The sequence below is a fragment of the Microcebus murinus genome, chromosome 17 (genome assembly GCF_040939455.1).
Source record: "Microcebus murinus isolate Inina chromosome 17, M.murinus_Inina_mat1.0, whole genome shotgun sequence".
Lineage (NCBI taxonomy): Eukaryota > Metazoa > Chordata > Mammalia > Primates > Cheirogaleidae > Microcebus > Microcebus murinus.
In genome coordinates, this window is record NC_134120.1 from 12,980,815 (window position 1) to 12,999,698 (window position 18,884).

At 31.5% G+C, this 18,884-nt stretch overlaps 1 protein-coding gene across 7 annotated transcripts in view; it reads right to left on the reverse strand.

Moving 5' to 3' along the window:
* The window catches only part of RELCH (RAB11 binding and LisH domain, coiled-coil and HEAT repeat containing), a 101,140-nt gene that overhangs the window by 47,490 nt on the left and 34,766 nt on the right, over positions 1–18,884 (reverse strand). For all 7 annotated transcript variants that reach the window (XM_012774486.2, XM_012774485.2, XM_012774484.2 and 4 more), the window contains 3 exons: positions 12,026–12,138; positions 5,069–5,159; positions 2,329–2,400 (listed from right to left, as the gene is read on the reverse strand). In XM_012774486.2, the coding sequence (XP_012629940.1) occupies positions 2,329–2,400; positions 5,069–5,159; positions 12,026–12,138 (276 nt within the window). The remainder of the gene's footprint in view (positions 1–2,328; positions 2,401–5,068; positions 5,160–12,025; positions 12,139–18,884) is intronic.

Below are 18,884 nucleotides of genomic sequence, written 5' to 3' on the forward strand. Positions count from 1 at the left end.
TAAGATATATTTTCTCTATGAGATAGAAAAACACTAAAAAATTTCATCATGTTCCTGGTGAAGGTATGGGAAAATAAGAACTCCAATGTACTGTTAATAGGAGTATAAATCCATGCTCTCTTGGTCTGGGAGATTTAACACTGTCAAAATAAAAAATGCAAATGCTGAAAACAGCAAGATACAGAGTTATAATAATATGAGATATTTAAAAAGTGAACAGATACCCACACAAGAACCTGTCAATAGTGTTTACAGAGCTGAGTGTGGTGGCTCAGCCTGTAATCCCAGAACTTTGGGAGGCTGAGGCAGGAGGATCACTTGAGCCCAGGAGTTTGAGACCAACCTGGGCAACATAGCAAGACCTTGTCTCTACAAAAAATAATAAAAAAAATTAGCCAGGTGTGCTGGTGCCTGCCTAAAGTCCTAGCTACTCAGGAGGTAGAGGTGGGAGGCTCACTTAAGCCCAGGAGTTCAAGGCTGCAGTGATCCATGGTAATGACCCTGCACTCCAGCCTGGGCAACAGAGTAAGACCCCGTCTCTTAAAAAAAAAAAAAAAATAGTGCTTACATTCAGGCACTGTTAGTGGGATATAAAATATTGTATATATGTATGATTAATATTGGGTAAAATCTTTTCAAAGGATATTAAAAAACAAGCTGGCATATGTATAAATTTTTTTGCCTTAAAGTAATTAATTAAAACCTATTAACAGTAGATACCCTTGGAGACAATGACTGGGGGGTCTTTGATTTTCCTTTTATTTTGATTTTATTTATTTGTTTTATTTATTTCCTTTGATTTTCCTTTTCATATTGTATGAAAATTTATTTTCAACAAAATAAAAGTAAATACCTATTCTGGTATTCTGGGACTGACACTATGGACAATTCTTTCTTTATATTTTTCTGAATTAAAAAACTCACTATAAATCTTACTTTTTAAAAAGACAACTGTGTTACAATTAGTTTCTTTTCATTAAAGAATGAGGTTAAACAGTAAATGCAACTAAATAGCCCATGTGCTGCTGTACATACAATTACATTTTTTATAGTTTTCTTTAAGGACCATTTTATAAAAATGATGTTTTAATGCATGGGTCAGCAAACTTGCTGTAAAGGGCCAGATGGTATATATACTCTTGGCTTTGGTGGCCTTAAATTACAAATGGTAATTTCTTAAACATTAGTTGCAATGTGAAATCTTAAACCATGATATTGTTCATTGATAGTAAACTTTAAAAATTCTGATACACTAAATTCCATTGGTCTATCTTGGACTTTGAATGTCTCTATTTTAACCCATGCATTGATCATTTTGGAAAAACTGGACAATAGCATTATGCAGACTTTCTTCAGTATTGATGCATTTCATTACATCATCAAAAAATCCACTGATATCATCAAAAAAGTCTTTATGTACTTAGAAGCTCACAGTGGCCAATATAAGTTTCCCAAAATTCTAGTTCTTACTTAACAGCTCTAGTTTTATCACTGGCAATAAATGCTGTCTACTTGTTTCCTTAAAGCGGCAGGCCCAATTCATTCAACTTCATGAAAATGTCTGCCACATACCCAAGTCTGAATAACCACACACAGTTTGACTATCAGTAATTCTGTCAAGTTGGTGGTCCCATGAAAAAAAGCTGCCAGTTCAGCTCACAATTCAAACAACTGCACAAGTGCTTTTCTTAAAAACAGCTATCAAACTTCAGAGTGCAGCAAAAGGGTTTTAAATGAATATTTTATATTTTGTCTCACAGAATATTAAAAAGATGCATGGTAAAGGGTTAAAATTTAGTAAAATAATTTTACTGATTCAGCAAGCTCTTTTTAAAGTTAAATTGGCTTTTTCTGTGGATGCATGCTAGTGAAAAATACAATCATTATTAGTCTATTTGGGTAAGACTGCCCTGATTGTGCTAATGCACCAGCATTTTTGTCTATCACTGCTTTTGCATCAACAGTGCAAATATCAACACAGTGAAAAAGACAAAAATGTGTTTTACTATGGGAACAGTTTTCACCTCATGGATTTTTTTGAAAAGATCTCAAGATAGTCTCCTAGGTCCTCAGTCCTCAGGCTACACTCTCAGAACTGCTGATATAGTTTAATATATTTATACTCACGCAAAATCAGTGTTAATGTACCTGTGTGTCTGCAATGTTATATTGTATTAATGTGAGTGAGCTTTTTCGACTCATTTTATTCCTATATTAAGACAGCATGCCTAGGATAATTTGATTAAAATGTATAAGATACCTGAAAAAATGTTTCTCTATTATTATAAAGGAAAAAAGTTTTTAAGAAAAAAAAATGACAATTCTTACAGGAAGGTAAGGTGCCAAGGCTCCACAGGATTCTGCCACAAGTAGTCGTCTTTCTGGGTATTTGTGATTAATCTAGAGTAAAAAATAAATACATCAAGCCTAAATGACATAGCTTCCCTTCTTTCAACAGAGAATTATTCTTTACCACAAATCCTGTTAAGAATGTAATATAGCTTCTTCCTTTTCCACTTCTGGGAATCCCTGTGTGACTATACCTGGATCAGAAATAAGGGAAACAGGGAGAGCCTAAAACATGAAGTCACATGGGGGTCATCTGTTAAAGAAAAAAAGGAAAACAAAAGGTGAAAATTTGGCAAAGTGTCCAGAGATTATGGGCTTGCCCCAAATTAGGCTTTCCTTAGGATGTCAGGAGAAATCAGGACCTTCCCCTAGCAATATTAATATATTTCAAAATTTGGAAAACCTAGCTTCTAGATCTTATTGATATGGTCTACAATATGTGCTGGTCTTTTTTAATCTAAGGGATTAGTAAGTAAAGTTAATCAATGATTTAACCCAGGCACTTACTAGAAATATGATTTTATTTTTAAAGTAAGTAGAGTTCAATCCATTGCTGTTTGCATATGCAAAATAATGGGGTTTTGCTATTGTGACTACACTGAACCATAACAAAAAATAACAAAAAAATGACACATACTGGGTTTTGTTCCCATATGTCTTCTTCATAGAATATATATCTTTCTTTGACTGGAAAAGAAGTATATCTGTTCTCATATTTCCATATGAAAAGGTGACATAATTCATTAATGTATTGATGCCTAAAATTAAGAAAAAAAATTATGTAGTAATCTACTGGGCCACAAACTGGAGGTAGGTGGCTAGAGAGATCCCTGATATCCATGTTTATTCACCTTACAGAAGAGGTGGTAGTAGAGATGTTTTTAACTGACATCTCTGAATTAAATTTACTCCAGATGTAGTTACCTCAAAAGCAGAATGGTTTGAGTGTCAGAGTATGCTACATAAACTTTCATTTGCTTTTCTTTAGTTTAGCTCAATAAGTTTCAAAATTAAATGTATATGTGGAAATCAATTGTATTTTTACATATTAAAAATGAACAAACAAAATTAAGAAAACAATTCTATTAATAATAGCATCAAAAAGAATAAAATACTTAGGAACAAATAAAAGAAATGCAAAACTTATACTACTCTGAAAACTATAAATCACTGTTGAAAGAAAATTTAAAAGACCTATATATAAAGAAAGACATCCTAAATATATAATACTCTCCAGATTAATCTATAGATTCAATGCATTATTTATGAAAATCTCAGCTAGCTTTTTTTCAGAAATTGACAAATGGATCCTAAAATTTATAGGGAAATCCAAGAGACCTAGAATAGCTAATATAATCTTGAAGGAGAAAAACCAAATTGGAGCAGTCAAGGTTTGTTTTGGGAATGATAAAAATGTCTTAAAATTGATTGTGGTGATAGTTACACAACTTTGCATATACTAAAATTATTGAATTGTACATTTTAAATGAGTGAATTGTATGGTATTTGAATTATATCATAATAATAAACTTAAAAATGTAAAAAAATAGAAAATGGAAAAAACTAAAAATTAGATGTACACATGAATAACTATACAGAATTGTAAATTCAAAGTTTCATATATTGTATATAAGTTAATTTTGACTTTAAGTGATTAGAACCTCGCCCTAAATTAGTATGCACTGTAATTTTAATGATATAGGGAGTGTCAGAGGTAATTATTACCATATATAATGTTTACTTTACCCATTGAATCTAGTGACTCCACTATATTTTAGTGAAAAAAATGAATGCATAAGGAAGTTGGGACTAAAACTCTAAATGACTAAATACTTCTGTGATATTCCAGAGACTAATACTTTTCTTAAGCATTAGGTTATTACCTAGGTGATAGGTGACTAGGTTATTGTAAATAAAGCCACTTAATTTGTCTTCCTAAGTGGGAAACACATCTTTGTAAGTTGGAAAAATAAGATGATTAATGATGATCTAAATACCAAGTCTAGAAAGTCAATGATTGTGAGATGAGTTCTATGTAGGTCTGCAACATTAAAATTCAATATAAAACCAAAAGTATTGTTAGTGAAATAATGAGTTCAATTATAAATACAAAAACCTCCCACATCCAGGGTTTACACTTTATATACTATATGTAATATGTGGAAGTATACTGTATTTCTATTTACACACACCCACGCGCGCGTGCATGCGTCTTCTTGATCTTCCTTCCTTGAACCCATAAAGCACGTTTCTACCTCAGGGCTTCTGTACTTGCTGCATCTTACTTAATTCAAATTTTTGCCTAAACATCACTTTCTCAGAGATTCCTTCTCTGACCAGACTTTCTAGGAGAACATTTCCATCATTCTCTATCCCTGATCCTGCTTTATTTTTCTTTATAGTATATATCACTACTAAAGCATACCATTTCTTTGTCTACTCTTATCTTTCTACCAGGATGTCTTTGCCTTTTGTTCACCCCAGCATCCCTAGTGACTACACAAGTACTCAGCACTAGAATTAGTGTTTCTTGAATGAATGAATAAAACAAAGTACCTGAGAGTATTCTTAAGCACTATTATTAAATCACTGCGCTGAGCTACAGAAACAGCAGCATAAATTATATCCCACATACTTTCTAATAGCATTTAAAAAAATATATAAGCCTTTATAAAAATTATAATATACTAAATAGGAAAAACCCAATACAGTTATTTACCTGTTCCCAACACTGTGGTAAAAGTTCAGCTTCTACACGTGTTGGTCCAACATGACGTGCAAATGCCACACAACCCGTCAGTATCATTTGTCTGAAAAATAACACAAAAAAATAAAGGCTTTGTTTAGGACTAAGGGTTAATAAGACTCATCTCTGTAATTCACATAAAGTACAATGTTTTTGTAGTCAAATTTAGACCTTACTAACAATGAACTAGACTCTCACCAAGATAGTAAATTCCTTAAGACCAGCCACTCAAGCAGTGGCAACACCATTTGTGCCAGATTTTGTAAAAGGATTTCTGTTTAGGTATGATGCTGACTCTCATAACCTTCTAAATTAACTTCCATGTACACATTCTGAGATTACAATATGCCCAATGCTTCAGTTTCTACTCAACTTCAGTTTCTAGCCACTAAAACGACCAGTGATTATTCCCCTAGTATTTCAGTAGTGAAAAACTATGGTATCATAGTAGTAGCACTGTGTTTTTCTTTTGTTTGTTTGTTTGATTATGTTACAGGGTCTCATTGTGTCACCCAGGCCAGGGCATAGTGGCATAATCATAGTTCACAGCAACCTCAAACTCCTGGGCTCAAAAGATCCTCTTTGGGCCTCAGCCTCCCAAGTAGCTGGGACTACAATCATGTATTACCACCCCTGGGTAATTTTTGTATTTTTAGTAGAGATGGGGTCTTGCTATGCTGCATAGGTTGGTCTCGAACTCCTGGCTTCAACTGATCCTCCTGCCTTGGCCAAAGTGCTAGGATTACAGGTGAGCCACTGTGCCTAGCTGGTATTTTTAAAATCAGAATTTTTTCTGATACCCAAATGATACCCAAGATAACCATGGTGGGTAGTTTATGACATGGCTCCCAACGATACCATCTCCTCATATTCTTGTCCTTGTGTAATTATATCCCATTGAGTGTAGACTGGACCTAATGACTTGCTTCTAATAGACAGAATATGGCCAAAGTGATAGGATGTCACTTTTGAGATTATGTTACAAAAGTCTGTGACATCCATCTTGCTGAACTCTACTGCCTTCTCAGCTGGCATGGTTTGTCAAACCAAGCTGCTGTGTTGGAGAGACCCATGTGGCAAGGAATTAAAAGTGGCTTCTGGCCAAAAGCCAGTGAGCAACTGAGGCCTTCAGTCTACTAATCCTTGACAAACTGAATCCTGGCAATGACCAAACATATGATTGAGATTAAAAGCAAATCCTTCTCCAATTGAGCCCTGAGATGAGTATAGCCCCAGCCAACTCTTTGACTATAGCCTTGTAAGAGATCCTAAAGCAGAGGACACAGATTCAGGACTTGCAGAAATCATAAGATAAAAATCTTTCTTTTGGGGTACTTTGATATAGAAGAATAGATTAATAACTAATATACTATTTTTACTTGATAGATTTATAACTTTAAAAAAGTATAAAATTTTAAGTAATATTTTTCACTCTTCAGAATGAACTTCCATTTAAAATGACTTTAAAATGCAGAATTTTATGTTCTTCCACTTTTGATTTTCTAACACTTTAGAACAACAACACCTAATGGGAAAAATGGCTATGTTTTTAATAGATGTTTTAAAGTAACCAACTTCAAAGAAAATCAAAATAGAATGCTTATTTAATCCACATTAATTATAAAATAAGTGCTTTAAGCCTAGGCATTGCTCATTGCTATTTCTCAATTTATGTAAATTAAAATTAACTGCAAATTGACTTCAAATTTCTATTTGGTTTAGTCTGATTAGTTACTAATATTCTCTTAGATTATTTGAGGAGAATAATGACAAAGATCTTTTGGACGACACTGAGGAAACAGTGAGCCGATATGTCTTCATTGTATATTGATTGTAGCAGCTTCTCATTTACCACAAATCCTTGTAATATTTATCTACCTGATTTTCCTTTATATTTGTTTATCATCATCCTCTGTGTCTATTTCTCAACTTTTCTTTTGCTTTTCTACTTCATTCCATTTTAGGAAGGCAAATAAATTAAAGTGAATAAAAGAAATGTGGACAAAGAAATTAGCAAGGTTATGGCCAGCATTATAGCTGCCTGCTCCCTAATGAAAATTTCCTAATATTTGAAAATTGTTTTTATCCCCTCTAAGGTATTAAAATGGGAGGGCATACATGTTTGATAACTGTACTCACTGAATTTTCTTAAAATGTAAGCATTTTGAACACTTACAAGAAGTATGCACTTGCATAGAAGAACTTCCCGTGGAATGACCAAATTATGAATCACTGTCCCTACATTAAATATGTACAAACTTCAATAGGAAAAAATGTTAGGCCCCTTAAAACAAACATTTTAGTCAGAAGAGTTAATATTCAAAATTCTAGAAAATATGACAGCTTTCAAACACAGTCCAAAACAGAAAAGATAAGATGGCCTACATATTATTAACAGCATTGGAAACAGGCTCCTCCTATGATAGTAAAAATAAATGTTGTTCCTATTTATGGAAAATAATAGTATAGGGATTGTTTGATTAGTAAACAATATAGGTAGAAATATGGTATCAATTATAGTTGTTAGCAAAGAACTGGAAAAACACCATTACTGAGCATAAAATTAAGTTTTTCTTAGGATACTGTCAAAGAAGCCTGCAATTCATTAAGTAAGGAAAAATAATAGCTGCTTATATGTCAAATATTATGCTAACTTAAAATTTTACTTTTTTCATGTTATTTATATTACACAGTTAATCAATTTATCAGTTTATTTTCATAAATAATTATATTTCTGTAAGGTAAAAGTAGATTTAAGTGTGGACCTGGGCCAGGCATGGGTTGGACACAGTGGCTCACGCCTGCAATCCTGGGAGACTGAGGCAGGAGGATCACTTGAACTCAGGAGCTTGAGACCAGCCTGAATAAGAGTGAGACCTCATCTCTGCTAAAAGTAGAAAAATTAGCCAGGTGTTGAGGTGCATGCCTATAGTCCCAGTTACTCAGGAGGCTGAGGCCGGAGGATTGCTTGAGCCCTGGAGTTTGCAGTTGCAGTGAGCTATGATGATGCCACTGCACTTCAGCCTGGGTGACATAGTGAGCAAGACTCTGTCTCAAAAAAAAAAAGTGTGCATATGAGTATCCAATTCCTAAAGTAACTTAACCTGTTGTAAGGCTAGTAGGTGCTTTTGGCCACCAGGTGGCAGCTATTAGCTTTATATGCAGAGCTTATGAAAATTGGCTCTAAGACTAAAGAGGTTTTTCCCTTGCAAATCCAGAAAAAAAATGCAATAAATGGTATTTAATTATTAATTAAGTTACCAAGGTAGGAAATGGTATTTTTCAAGGAGAAATAATATACTAATTTTTCTATGGTACCACCAGATTGTCCTTAGAAAATTTTCAGTTTGCAATGAATGATACTAACACAGTGATTTAATTAGCCTTATTCCCACTTGACTAGCACGTTAGGCCGCTGGTGTCAAATCATAAAGAACAATTCTATTGTTTTGCAAAGTACAAGCAACAATTGTTTTCTGGTAAGATAAAAATTATAACGCACAAAGATTCAACTGCCTTTTTAAAATCTAACTGGTACTTATTCCACCTACTTAGCCACTAGGTGATTTTGTTCAAGTCCACACTTGTACAACTTCTCCTAATATTTAAATGTTTTACTCTCTGAGGGTAGACATCTATCATTGTTGTTTGATCAAAATCCATTCCTCTTTCTTCTGATGTATCACCCTGATCTGTGGCCATCTCCCTCACTATTCTTAGGAATAACTAATTTCTCTACTTAGCAATCTTTGGTTGTGGGCATTTGACTCATGACTAACCCAAACACCATTCTGTATCCCTCTAGCCACATGGTAATGATTCACTGATATCACAGTGATCTAAAAATTAATATATTAAATATTTTATCTATTATAAAGCACAACCATTAAGAGGCCATAATGTATCTAGTTCATCTGTGGGAAAAAGAGGGCATACTTAAGAAAAATCAAGCATGAAAAATAAAGACAAAGGAATATTTGAATTAGCAGTCCAAAAGTAACTAATACAAAACTAATTTAACATGAGTAATTGAAATAAAAAGAATGAAAATACTGCAGAACATTGTGAATGAGGCCATTGTTCCCTCTGCTTATTAAAAAAACTTGGGCAATTTTTCCTCTATTAATATACATAACTTCAAACTTCAAAGACTTTCATAACTTTAATTATGAAACCGGGATTTAACTGTTGAGGTATTGACTGGAACCAACTTTCTGAGGATTAATAAACTTGCTCATATTAAAACATAAAATGACTTGAATAAAATGTGTGGTTAAGTTAATGAAAATGTCATTATAAGGGAAAAATTTAAAGAGTTGTAGCAAAGTTTATGGAGGAGAAACCAAGACCTTTACACAAGCATTTTTGTGAACTTCTATTCGGTGATGCAGTAATTAATGCCAAAATGCTTTCAAGGCTGTTGATCTGTTGATATAACGCTATTCATGCTATGTGCAAAAGTACTGGTGGTTTTTTCAAAACATTTTATAGAAAAGTTAAGGCATAATATTGTAGGAACATATACATTTACATTTTGTCCACCACCAGGTATTATGAGCTATGGTTAAAGAGTTTCTGGAAATTATTGAAACCATGGAAGTTTGGGCAAATAATTCTTCAATCCTGCAAGTGGCCAATGAATACAGTGCTTTACTTATATTTGAAATTTATCACTTCAAACATGGATTCAATTTTCAGTAGTGTCAATTGTATTACCTTGTCTTCAATGTAAATTTAAAAATATTGCATATTTTAATTTTTTTCTTTCTGATATCTTCCCTTATTTCAGACAGTCTTTTTCCTCTAAGCCTACTTCTTTTGGCTACCTTTCTCCTGTTTTATAAAAACCATGAATTCTCGCCTCTATTTCAGGATACAAAACAATGTTTCTTTGGTGTTTGTAATAAATAATATTCAAGATATTTCTTCCGAATTTTTAGAGTAATTACTATTTTCATGTGCAGTGTAATTTTTATGGGGCTCCTGGTTTTCAGTGGACTAATCAAAAAATTTACCTAGCTCCAGTTTGAAAGGAAAGGGCCACAGCTAATAGCTTCACTCTTAGAGATATCTCAGGTATATCAAAGAGATAATAGTTTCATGTAGTTCTGCTGAATCTAGGTGTGCTTTTTTCCCTTTCTCAATGCCCAGTTATCTTGACAGTGATGAGAATTTGTTGTAAAAGATTTGAGGTCGTCTGGAGCTTAATTCAGTCAAATATAACATGAATAACTAATACCCCTGGTCCTGCCCCATGTACTTCTAGGGCTATTTCTGGTCTTTACCTGGCTTACAGGGTTTTACAAAGAAGACCACATGTTCTAGAATAAAAGATACCATTTGCCCATCTCCCTCTATTTCTTGTTTACTGGGAAACACTGACTGGAGACCAAATGAGGACAGAAGTAACTGGCTGCTTTAGACAAAAGTACTGGTTGTCTGACTTAGCGATTCTACATACTTTTTTAGCCAACTGAAACATACTTTTCTCAAAGTGAAAACTACAAGGGATTTAGATTGGTCCTAATCTAGTTTCATTCAATGATATAAAGTTAAGAGAAAAATTTCTCAGGCACTTTGCATGGTTGACTTCAGTTAACTTTGTTTCCCACACATGTTTAATGTTTATATCTTAGAATTTTTTAAATACCTTTTTTATGTCTTCATAGCAAATTCCAAAATGAAGAATTGTTGACCTATTACCACCTTGATCAGAAGTTTTCTTTCTCAACAAACAAGATTTTAAAAAAAACTCCACTTGCTTTCTGTTGAAAGAATCTCACTATAAGGTAAACCTTAAGAACTACTGCTCAGAATCTATCAAGGTTTTATTTTGTGTCTTTATAGGTGTTAGGAGTCATTAAAAACAACACTGAATCCTCAAACTGTTTAAACGGAAAAAAGAAAAAAAAAAAAAAAAAAAAAAAAAAAAAAAAAAACAACACTGAGAACATATGTAGGCAAGATGAGGTCAGGCTTCTCTAAAAAATCTGCTTCTCCCTGAGGGAGGTTAGGTTTTTATCTGGGGAACATTAGAATGCCTGAGGGGTTACTAGGTATGCCCAATTTTCTGCTACATCACCTAGCTAGACCCTGTTGCATTTGGAAAGCAGAGGAAGAGTTGCTTTCTAGCCAATATATGATTTACCTATACCATCTTTGAGGTCCCTTATTAACATCCTCACACAGTTTGCTCTCTCCCCCTTATACTGAGGGTTTGGTCATAACCTAATTACTAATTATTAGGAGACTCTATAAGAAATCAGAAAAGTGTATTAATAAAAGATAAAATTTTTAGGCCAAAAATAACTATCCTATAATTTTCAGAAGAGAATATTTAGGTTTTTAAAAGAAATAAAGCTCACTAAAATTTAAGATCATTTTAATGTGAGCTAGTCCCTCAAAAATACAAGATAATTTAAATAATGTCCTTTAGTACCTGTATCTGTCTAGTAACTAACCTTGAGAAACTATTAACATTTTGGGAAGAAGGAAGGACAGAGTTCCCTTTCAAAGACTTAAATAATGAGAGTTGTCATAATCATAGCCAATGATAAGTACTCTGATTTTAGTAGGATTTGTATATGCTTTTAAAAAGATTTTTGTTTTAGGTTTTATTTATAATCCATAGGATAAATTTCCCAGAGCAATTTCCCTATTATCTGTTTATTTGTCGCAGTAAATTCCAAGACCCCTTAGAAAAGAGGGTTAGGAGGAAAGGGAACTTGATGACAGCACTGTAGTTTGAGATCCATTTCATGGGTTTTGAAACCATGAAAGACTAATACCACAATGGTGGAAAGTGCCAGTACCACTAATAGATATTGGGAATAAAAGAAGGCATTTAGATTAGAATGCTAATCTTGATGCCTAATTAGTAAAATTAATGTCAAAAATGCATTTATTTCCCAAAGAAGTAGTCACACCTACCTTTGTTCATCATCTGGCCTTTTGATCAAATTGAAAAGTATGTGAAGAAGCTGATCTCTCTCTTTAGGCTCAGGATGTAGGCATGCTGTACATAATATGAGGGGGATCAACTCCTAAAGAAATAAGAGGGTAGAAAAATTCAAAATAAAAATACATTGTAGAATATTCTTTTTTTCCCCCAAAATATTCTTAAGTGGACATTCATAGTGAACTAACCCTCAACATACAAAAGAGCTAATTTTAATTCTGTAAGGTTGGTAATTCAACCAACACTAAAAACATTAAAATATTTATGTGCTGATTGTGTGGGTGTATATCACAACATAAGAAGTTGTTTAAGATTCAACTAACCTTGTATTTGTATCCAGTACTTCCCAAGGGTCCACTAGCTTTTACCCTGAATAACATTCCATCATGTGACACGTTGACATTGTAATATCAGTTTTGGAAGTGTTTTTTAACAAAACTTACAGAAGTTCACTATATTTAAAAACTCAAAAACATAAAAAAATAAAGACACTTCCCATTTCTACAAAGACAACATAATGTCTTTCTTAAGATTAGACATAATCTAAAAATTCTGTATCCTTAGCACTTAATCCAGTAGCTCATTAAAAAGAAGGGCCTATCCACAGTATTAAATCCTCTCAGTACTACTACAGAGATCACCAGAAACATTTGATGTGGAAATGTAAATTTTTAACAGTATTGTTTGATGCATAATCAACATACAGAAGAAATTCAACATTTTGTAAGAAATAGCCAAAATTTTATTTCTCTCTTTTTAGGAAATATTTGTTTCACATTCTAATTAAATTAAGATGAAATTCTTAACACTAAAATATATTCAAAATATATTGTTTTTCATTTTGTAATGGATTTTCAAATATAAGGAGAATAAAAGTACAAAAGCGATAAAATATTTTTAGAGAGAAATTCTCTAAGTTATAAAAATAATATTTTGCAAGTATATTAAAGAAATCACTATGATATACTGTATAAATTTCAGAGTTATAATTATCTGGGACTATTATTACTCAAAAGTAAAAAAATTTTCCATGAAGCAAACATGAACAGCAATGTAAAAAAATCAAAGTTTGGATTCTCATAAGACAGGCAGGTCATCAGAGGTACCAACTACTTTAAAAAGTTTTAGAGAATTGCTTCTCTTTTTTGTCTGTTTACATTACAGTTTTAGTGAGATATACTTCATCTACCATAAAATCCATGCATTTCAAGCATACATTCAGTGTTCTTTTTTCATATATTCAGAGTGGTACAACCATCACCACAGTCTGATTTTAGAACATTTGCAATATTCCAAAAGGAAAGCTTGTCCCTATTAATAGTCATTCCTCACTTCTATTTCCATCCCAGCCCCGGACTCCTCCTTTGCTCTTCCAGTTTAGCTAGCTGATAGCAAATACTTCCTTGGCATAGAATGAAAATGAAAGTTAACTTTTGATGTAGTATTATAAAAAAATGCTTTCAGAAGTAATCCTTTATGAAATTTGATTTTTAAATGACAGAATTTCCCCTTCAAATGCATTTAAACAGAGATTGTGAAATCAACTTTTTTAGCCTATTTATTATAAACATGTATCAAATTATTCCATAATTTGGCTCAAAAGATTCAAGTTTCTTCAACCAACCCATTAATATGAATTACTACATAAGCCACATATAGAAAATTAGGCCATCATTTTATTTCATTTTTTCCCAAAATGAATAGGCAAGGAAGGCTTTTTAAATACAAGTTGGTAAAAAGAGACTACCATTATTTCACAGAACCTAAAATGTACATTTTTAAAAAACTTTTTATTATCTCTGAAATTAGGATGAACCTTATAATAGATAGCATGCCATAATTTAATTCTTAAAGGTATATAACTGTTACAACCAATTACAACTTAGATTTGAAATACAGTACACTAAATTTTAAAAATGTTATAATTGTAACCTGAAGATCGAGTGTGGTTGTTACTTTTCCCCCACTCCCTTTAAAACAGCCATAAAATCAGTTGAATGGGGTCATGAAGAGCATTTTTTTCTTGTTTATTTAGGGATTTTTTTCTTTATTATTCTAAAATGTAAAATGTTTGTTATTGCTTATCTTCTATTTTATCTTTTTGTAATTAGTAAAGGTAACATTTAATTTATAAAACTTTTAATTATATATGTATACATATACATATGCACATGATGTAAAATGACTTTCCTACTGAAGGTATAATCAAAGTTTGAAAACAGTAATTTAAAACACTTAAAAGATAAAATATAATGTACCTTAAGAATAAAAACGTTGTTTATAATGACATAAAAAACAAAATATAATGTTAAGTGGAAAAAAGCAAAGTAGAAAACAGTACATAGAGTATCATTTGTTTAAATTATAGAAAAAAGATTATATATTTGAATTTGTTTATATATGTACAAAATATCTCTGAAAGAATATAATGCCATTCTACAATAATAGCTGTAGAATTCAATATTTGCAAAATGGATAGAGCTTCTAGACAGAAGATCAGTAAGGAAATAGATGACCTTAACCTTATAGAACAACTACATATAGACAACTAGACATATAAACACTCCACCCACAAACAGCAGAATATATGTTCTTCTCAAGTGCACAGGGAACATTCTCCAGGATAGACCATATGTTAGGCCACAGATAGTGCTTAGTAAATTTAAAAAGATCAAAATCAAAGTATCTGCTCTCTGACTACAATGAAATGAATTTAAAAATCAGTAATACAAGGAAAAACAGAAATTTCACAAATTTGTAGCTATTAAACAACACACTCTTAAATAACCAATGGATCAAAGAAGAAATCACTATGAAAATTAGAAAACACTTCGAGGTGAATAAAAATGGAAACACAACATACAAAAAATTAATGAGATGCAGCTAAAGAAATATTCAGAGGGAAATTTATAGCTGTAAATGCATACATTAAAAAAGAAGAAAGATCTCAAGTCAACAATTTTGCTTTATATCTTACAGAACAACATAAAGACCAAACTAAACCCAAGGTCAACAGAAGAAAGGAAATAATAAAGATTAGAGATAAATGAAATACAGGCTAAAAAATAATAAAGAGAGTTAACAAATTCAAAGTTAGTTCTTGAAAAGATGAACAAAATTGACAAACCTTTAGTTAGACTGACTTAAAAAAGATAGAGAAGATGCAAATAACTAGAATTAGAAATGAAAGCAGGGATGTTAGTACCAACCTTAAGAAATTAAAGGAATTATAAGTGAATACTATAAATAATTGTTTGTCAACAAATCAGATAAGCAAGATGAAATGAACTAATTCCTAGATCACACAAATTACCAAAACTCAGTAAGTAGAAAATCTCAACAGATATAAAACAAGAGACTGAATCAATAATCAAAGATTTCCCAACAAAGAAAAGTCCAAGACCAGATGGCTTCATTGTTGAATTCTAAAAAAACATTTAAAGAATTAACACCAATCCTACTCAAACTAATTCAAAAAATGGAAGAGAAGGAAACAGTTCCTACACATTCTATGAAGCCAACCTTAACCTGATACAAAAGCTGGACAAAGACTACAAGACAATAAAACTATAGAACAGTATGCCTTATGAATATGGACACAGAAAAGCTTAACAAAATACTATCAACAGATCCCAAAAGCACATTGAAGAGATTACAAACCAAGACAAAGTGGGATATATTCCAGGAATGCAAGGGTGGTGCAACACAAAATCAGGCAATGTAATACAGGTATACCACATTAATAGAATGAAGGGAAAAAAATCATATTATATCAACAGGTGCAGAAAAAACATGTGACAAAACTTAATGCATTTTCATGGTAAGAACACTTAGCAAACTAGGAATAGAGGGAAACTTCCTTCATATGATAAAAGGCACTTACTTATAAAAACCCTATAGCTAACATCAGTTAATGGTGAAAGACTGAAAGCTTTCCCCTAAGATCAGAAACAAGGCAAGGATATCTGATTTCTCAAAATACTGCTATTCAACATTGTATTGGAAGTCCTAACCAAAGCAATTAAGCAAGAAGAAAAAAACCAAAAGCTAACCAAATTGATAAGGAAGAAGCAAAACTATTTCTATGTGCAGATGACATGATACTATATAGATATAAGAACTCCACAGAACTACTAGGTCTAATAAAGCACACTACTAGAACTAATAAATTGTAAGGTATAAGATCAATGTACAAATCTCAAATTTGTATGATGTTTCTATACACTGTGAATAAATAAGTTGAAAAGGAAATTAAAGACACAATCCCATTTATAATACCATTCATAAGAATAAAATATCTAGCAATAAATTTTACCAAAAAAATGAAAGAATTGTACACTGAAAACTACAAAATATTACTGAAAGAAGTTAAAGGCCTAAATAAATGGAAAGACATCCCATGTCCATGAATTGGAAGACAATATTAGGTTGCCAATACTCCTAAAATGATCTACACATTCGATATAATCTTTACCAAAATTCCAATGATCTGTTTTGCAAAAATGGAAAGAAAAATAAAGTTGGAAGACTCATACTTCTCAATTTCAAAACTTATTACAAACTACAGTACTCAAAACAGTGTGGTACTGGCATAAGGATAGCTATACAAGACCAATGGAACAAAATTTAGAGTCCAGACATAAAGCCAAACATCTATGGCCAATTAAGTTTTGATAAAAGTGGCAAGACCATTCAACAGGGGAAAATTTTTCTCTTGAATAAATGACGTTAGGCAATGGACAGCCATATGAGAAGAGTAAAGTTGGACCCTACTTCACTCCATATATAAAAATTAACTCAAAATGGATCAATGACCTAAATATATTAGAACAACTCCATGTTTTCTTCTAATAGTTTTATAGCTTTAGTTTATATATATATATTCCTGACATTGGATTTAGCAGTAAATTCTTAAATTTTGACAGGAAAAGCACAAACAACAAAAGAAAAACATAAATTAGATAAAAAAATTAAAAAAACATTTGTCCATCAAAGGATATTATCAAGAATGTAAAAGGACAACCTATGGGATGGAAGAAAATATTTGCAAATTATATATGTAATAAATATCCAGAATATATAAATGCTAAGCCATGTGAATGCATTAATCAAAATCTTAAACCCTGTTTTTAATGCTTTCTTTATTTAATCAGCTAAGATATTACTATGACCAATCAGTTTACCAAGGAACATTTTAATTATATTTACATACCAATAAAAAGGCTTATGTGACAAGAGAATGTATATAAAACTTGAGAAATAAAATAAAAGTCAAAATATTAATCCTTCAATCACAAGAGCTTTTTAAAAATATAGATTTAAGGAATGGGAGTGAAATATTTAAAAAATAATTCCATATCAAGGATATAATGAAAAAAAAAATTGTCCTTTTATGCCCAGGAATTGGTTTTAAACCAAACTAAGATATATTTCATTATTTGTCAATTTAATTTTAAGGAAAAACAACTTTGTTTTATGATAAATGGCAACTTTTCTGATAAAATAGAATAATGCACAAATAATTAAATAAACAAAGATAAATGATCAGTTCTTCATGAAATGAGTATATATTTTTTAAATATAAAAAATTTAAAATCAGCCAAAAAAGCATCATACCACAAATTAGATATATATGTGCATGTGTGTATGTAAATGTATCTATATATGTAATGTATCTGATTACTGATAATGCAAATTTACAAATATTTCATGCAGTATAATCATATTTTAGTGGTAGTCTTTTATGATAATACGGATAATTAAAATAAAAAAGCTAAAACTGCATCTCATAATAATTAGGTTTCTGTGACACTTTAAAGACCATATTGAGGAAATACAGTAAAAGGGATGCAAACATTAATGCATTACATGGATCATGTTACAAGCTAAAAAAGAAAAAGAAGCTCAAACACCATTCTGCCAGGCAGAACTGCAAAACAATCTGAAATTGGACACTGATCCTTCAAGACATAGAAGACTTTTCTATATTTATTAATATCTTACAACTATTTTTTAAATAATTGGTTTAAAAATAAAACCACCAGTAGGCAAACATAGTCTTTTTAATAAAAAATACCTCTAGGAATAAACATTTTTAAAGTTCTACATGGTTTCTTGAGGATCAGTACAAATTTCTTTGCTAAATGGATAATTAAGGTCAGGATAAGCTTTAAATGGGTTTTGCCAATGCATTATATACCTATCATACTGTAGGTCCCACAAATTATGAGTAAAATCAGTAGTAAATATTAAGAGGATGACAGTAGAAACTTACATGATACATTTAAAAATATTCTTAATCTATTCTTTGTAAAAAAAATTTTGTGAACTGGAAATTTATCTCATAAACTGAATAATTAAAATAAATAACTTATTTGCAAATAAATCATCCACTGTCATTTAAATTATATTACAGATAACTTTGTGTCAGTCTTGCATTGGCTAAATGTAATTACATTTAGTAATAACTTATAAAGATAACTATAAAGATAGCTTCCTACAGTGTTTATGGTTCATAACATATGCTATGTGGACTAAATATACTTGCAACTGCATTTTGGATATTCAAAGCATCTGTCAATCATAGGTTAATTACAAGGAAAATAAAAAAGGTATTTTTAAAAGTTATTATAGCCAATATTATGACTATCCTATAAGTGTAACTTACTGCCAAACAAAATAAAACTGACATTTATAATAGGCAACTACAGGAATACATTTAAGAACAGTTACATAATTAGTCTCTGTTAATTTTCAACACAAAGACTGTCCATTTCTGTAGACATATCAAGCATATCATAGCAAGGGCAGAGATAAATTAGTTAACTGGTA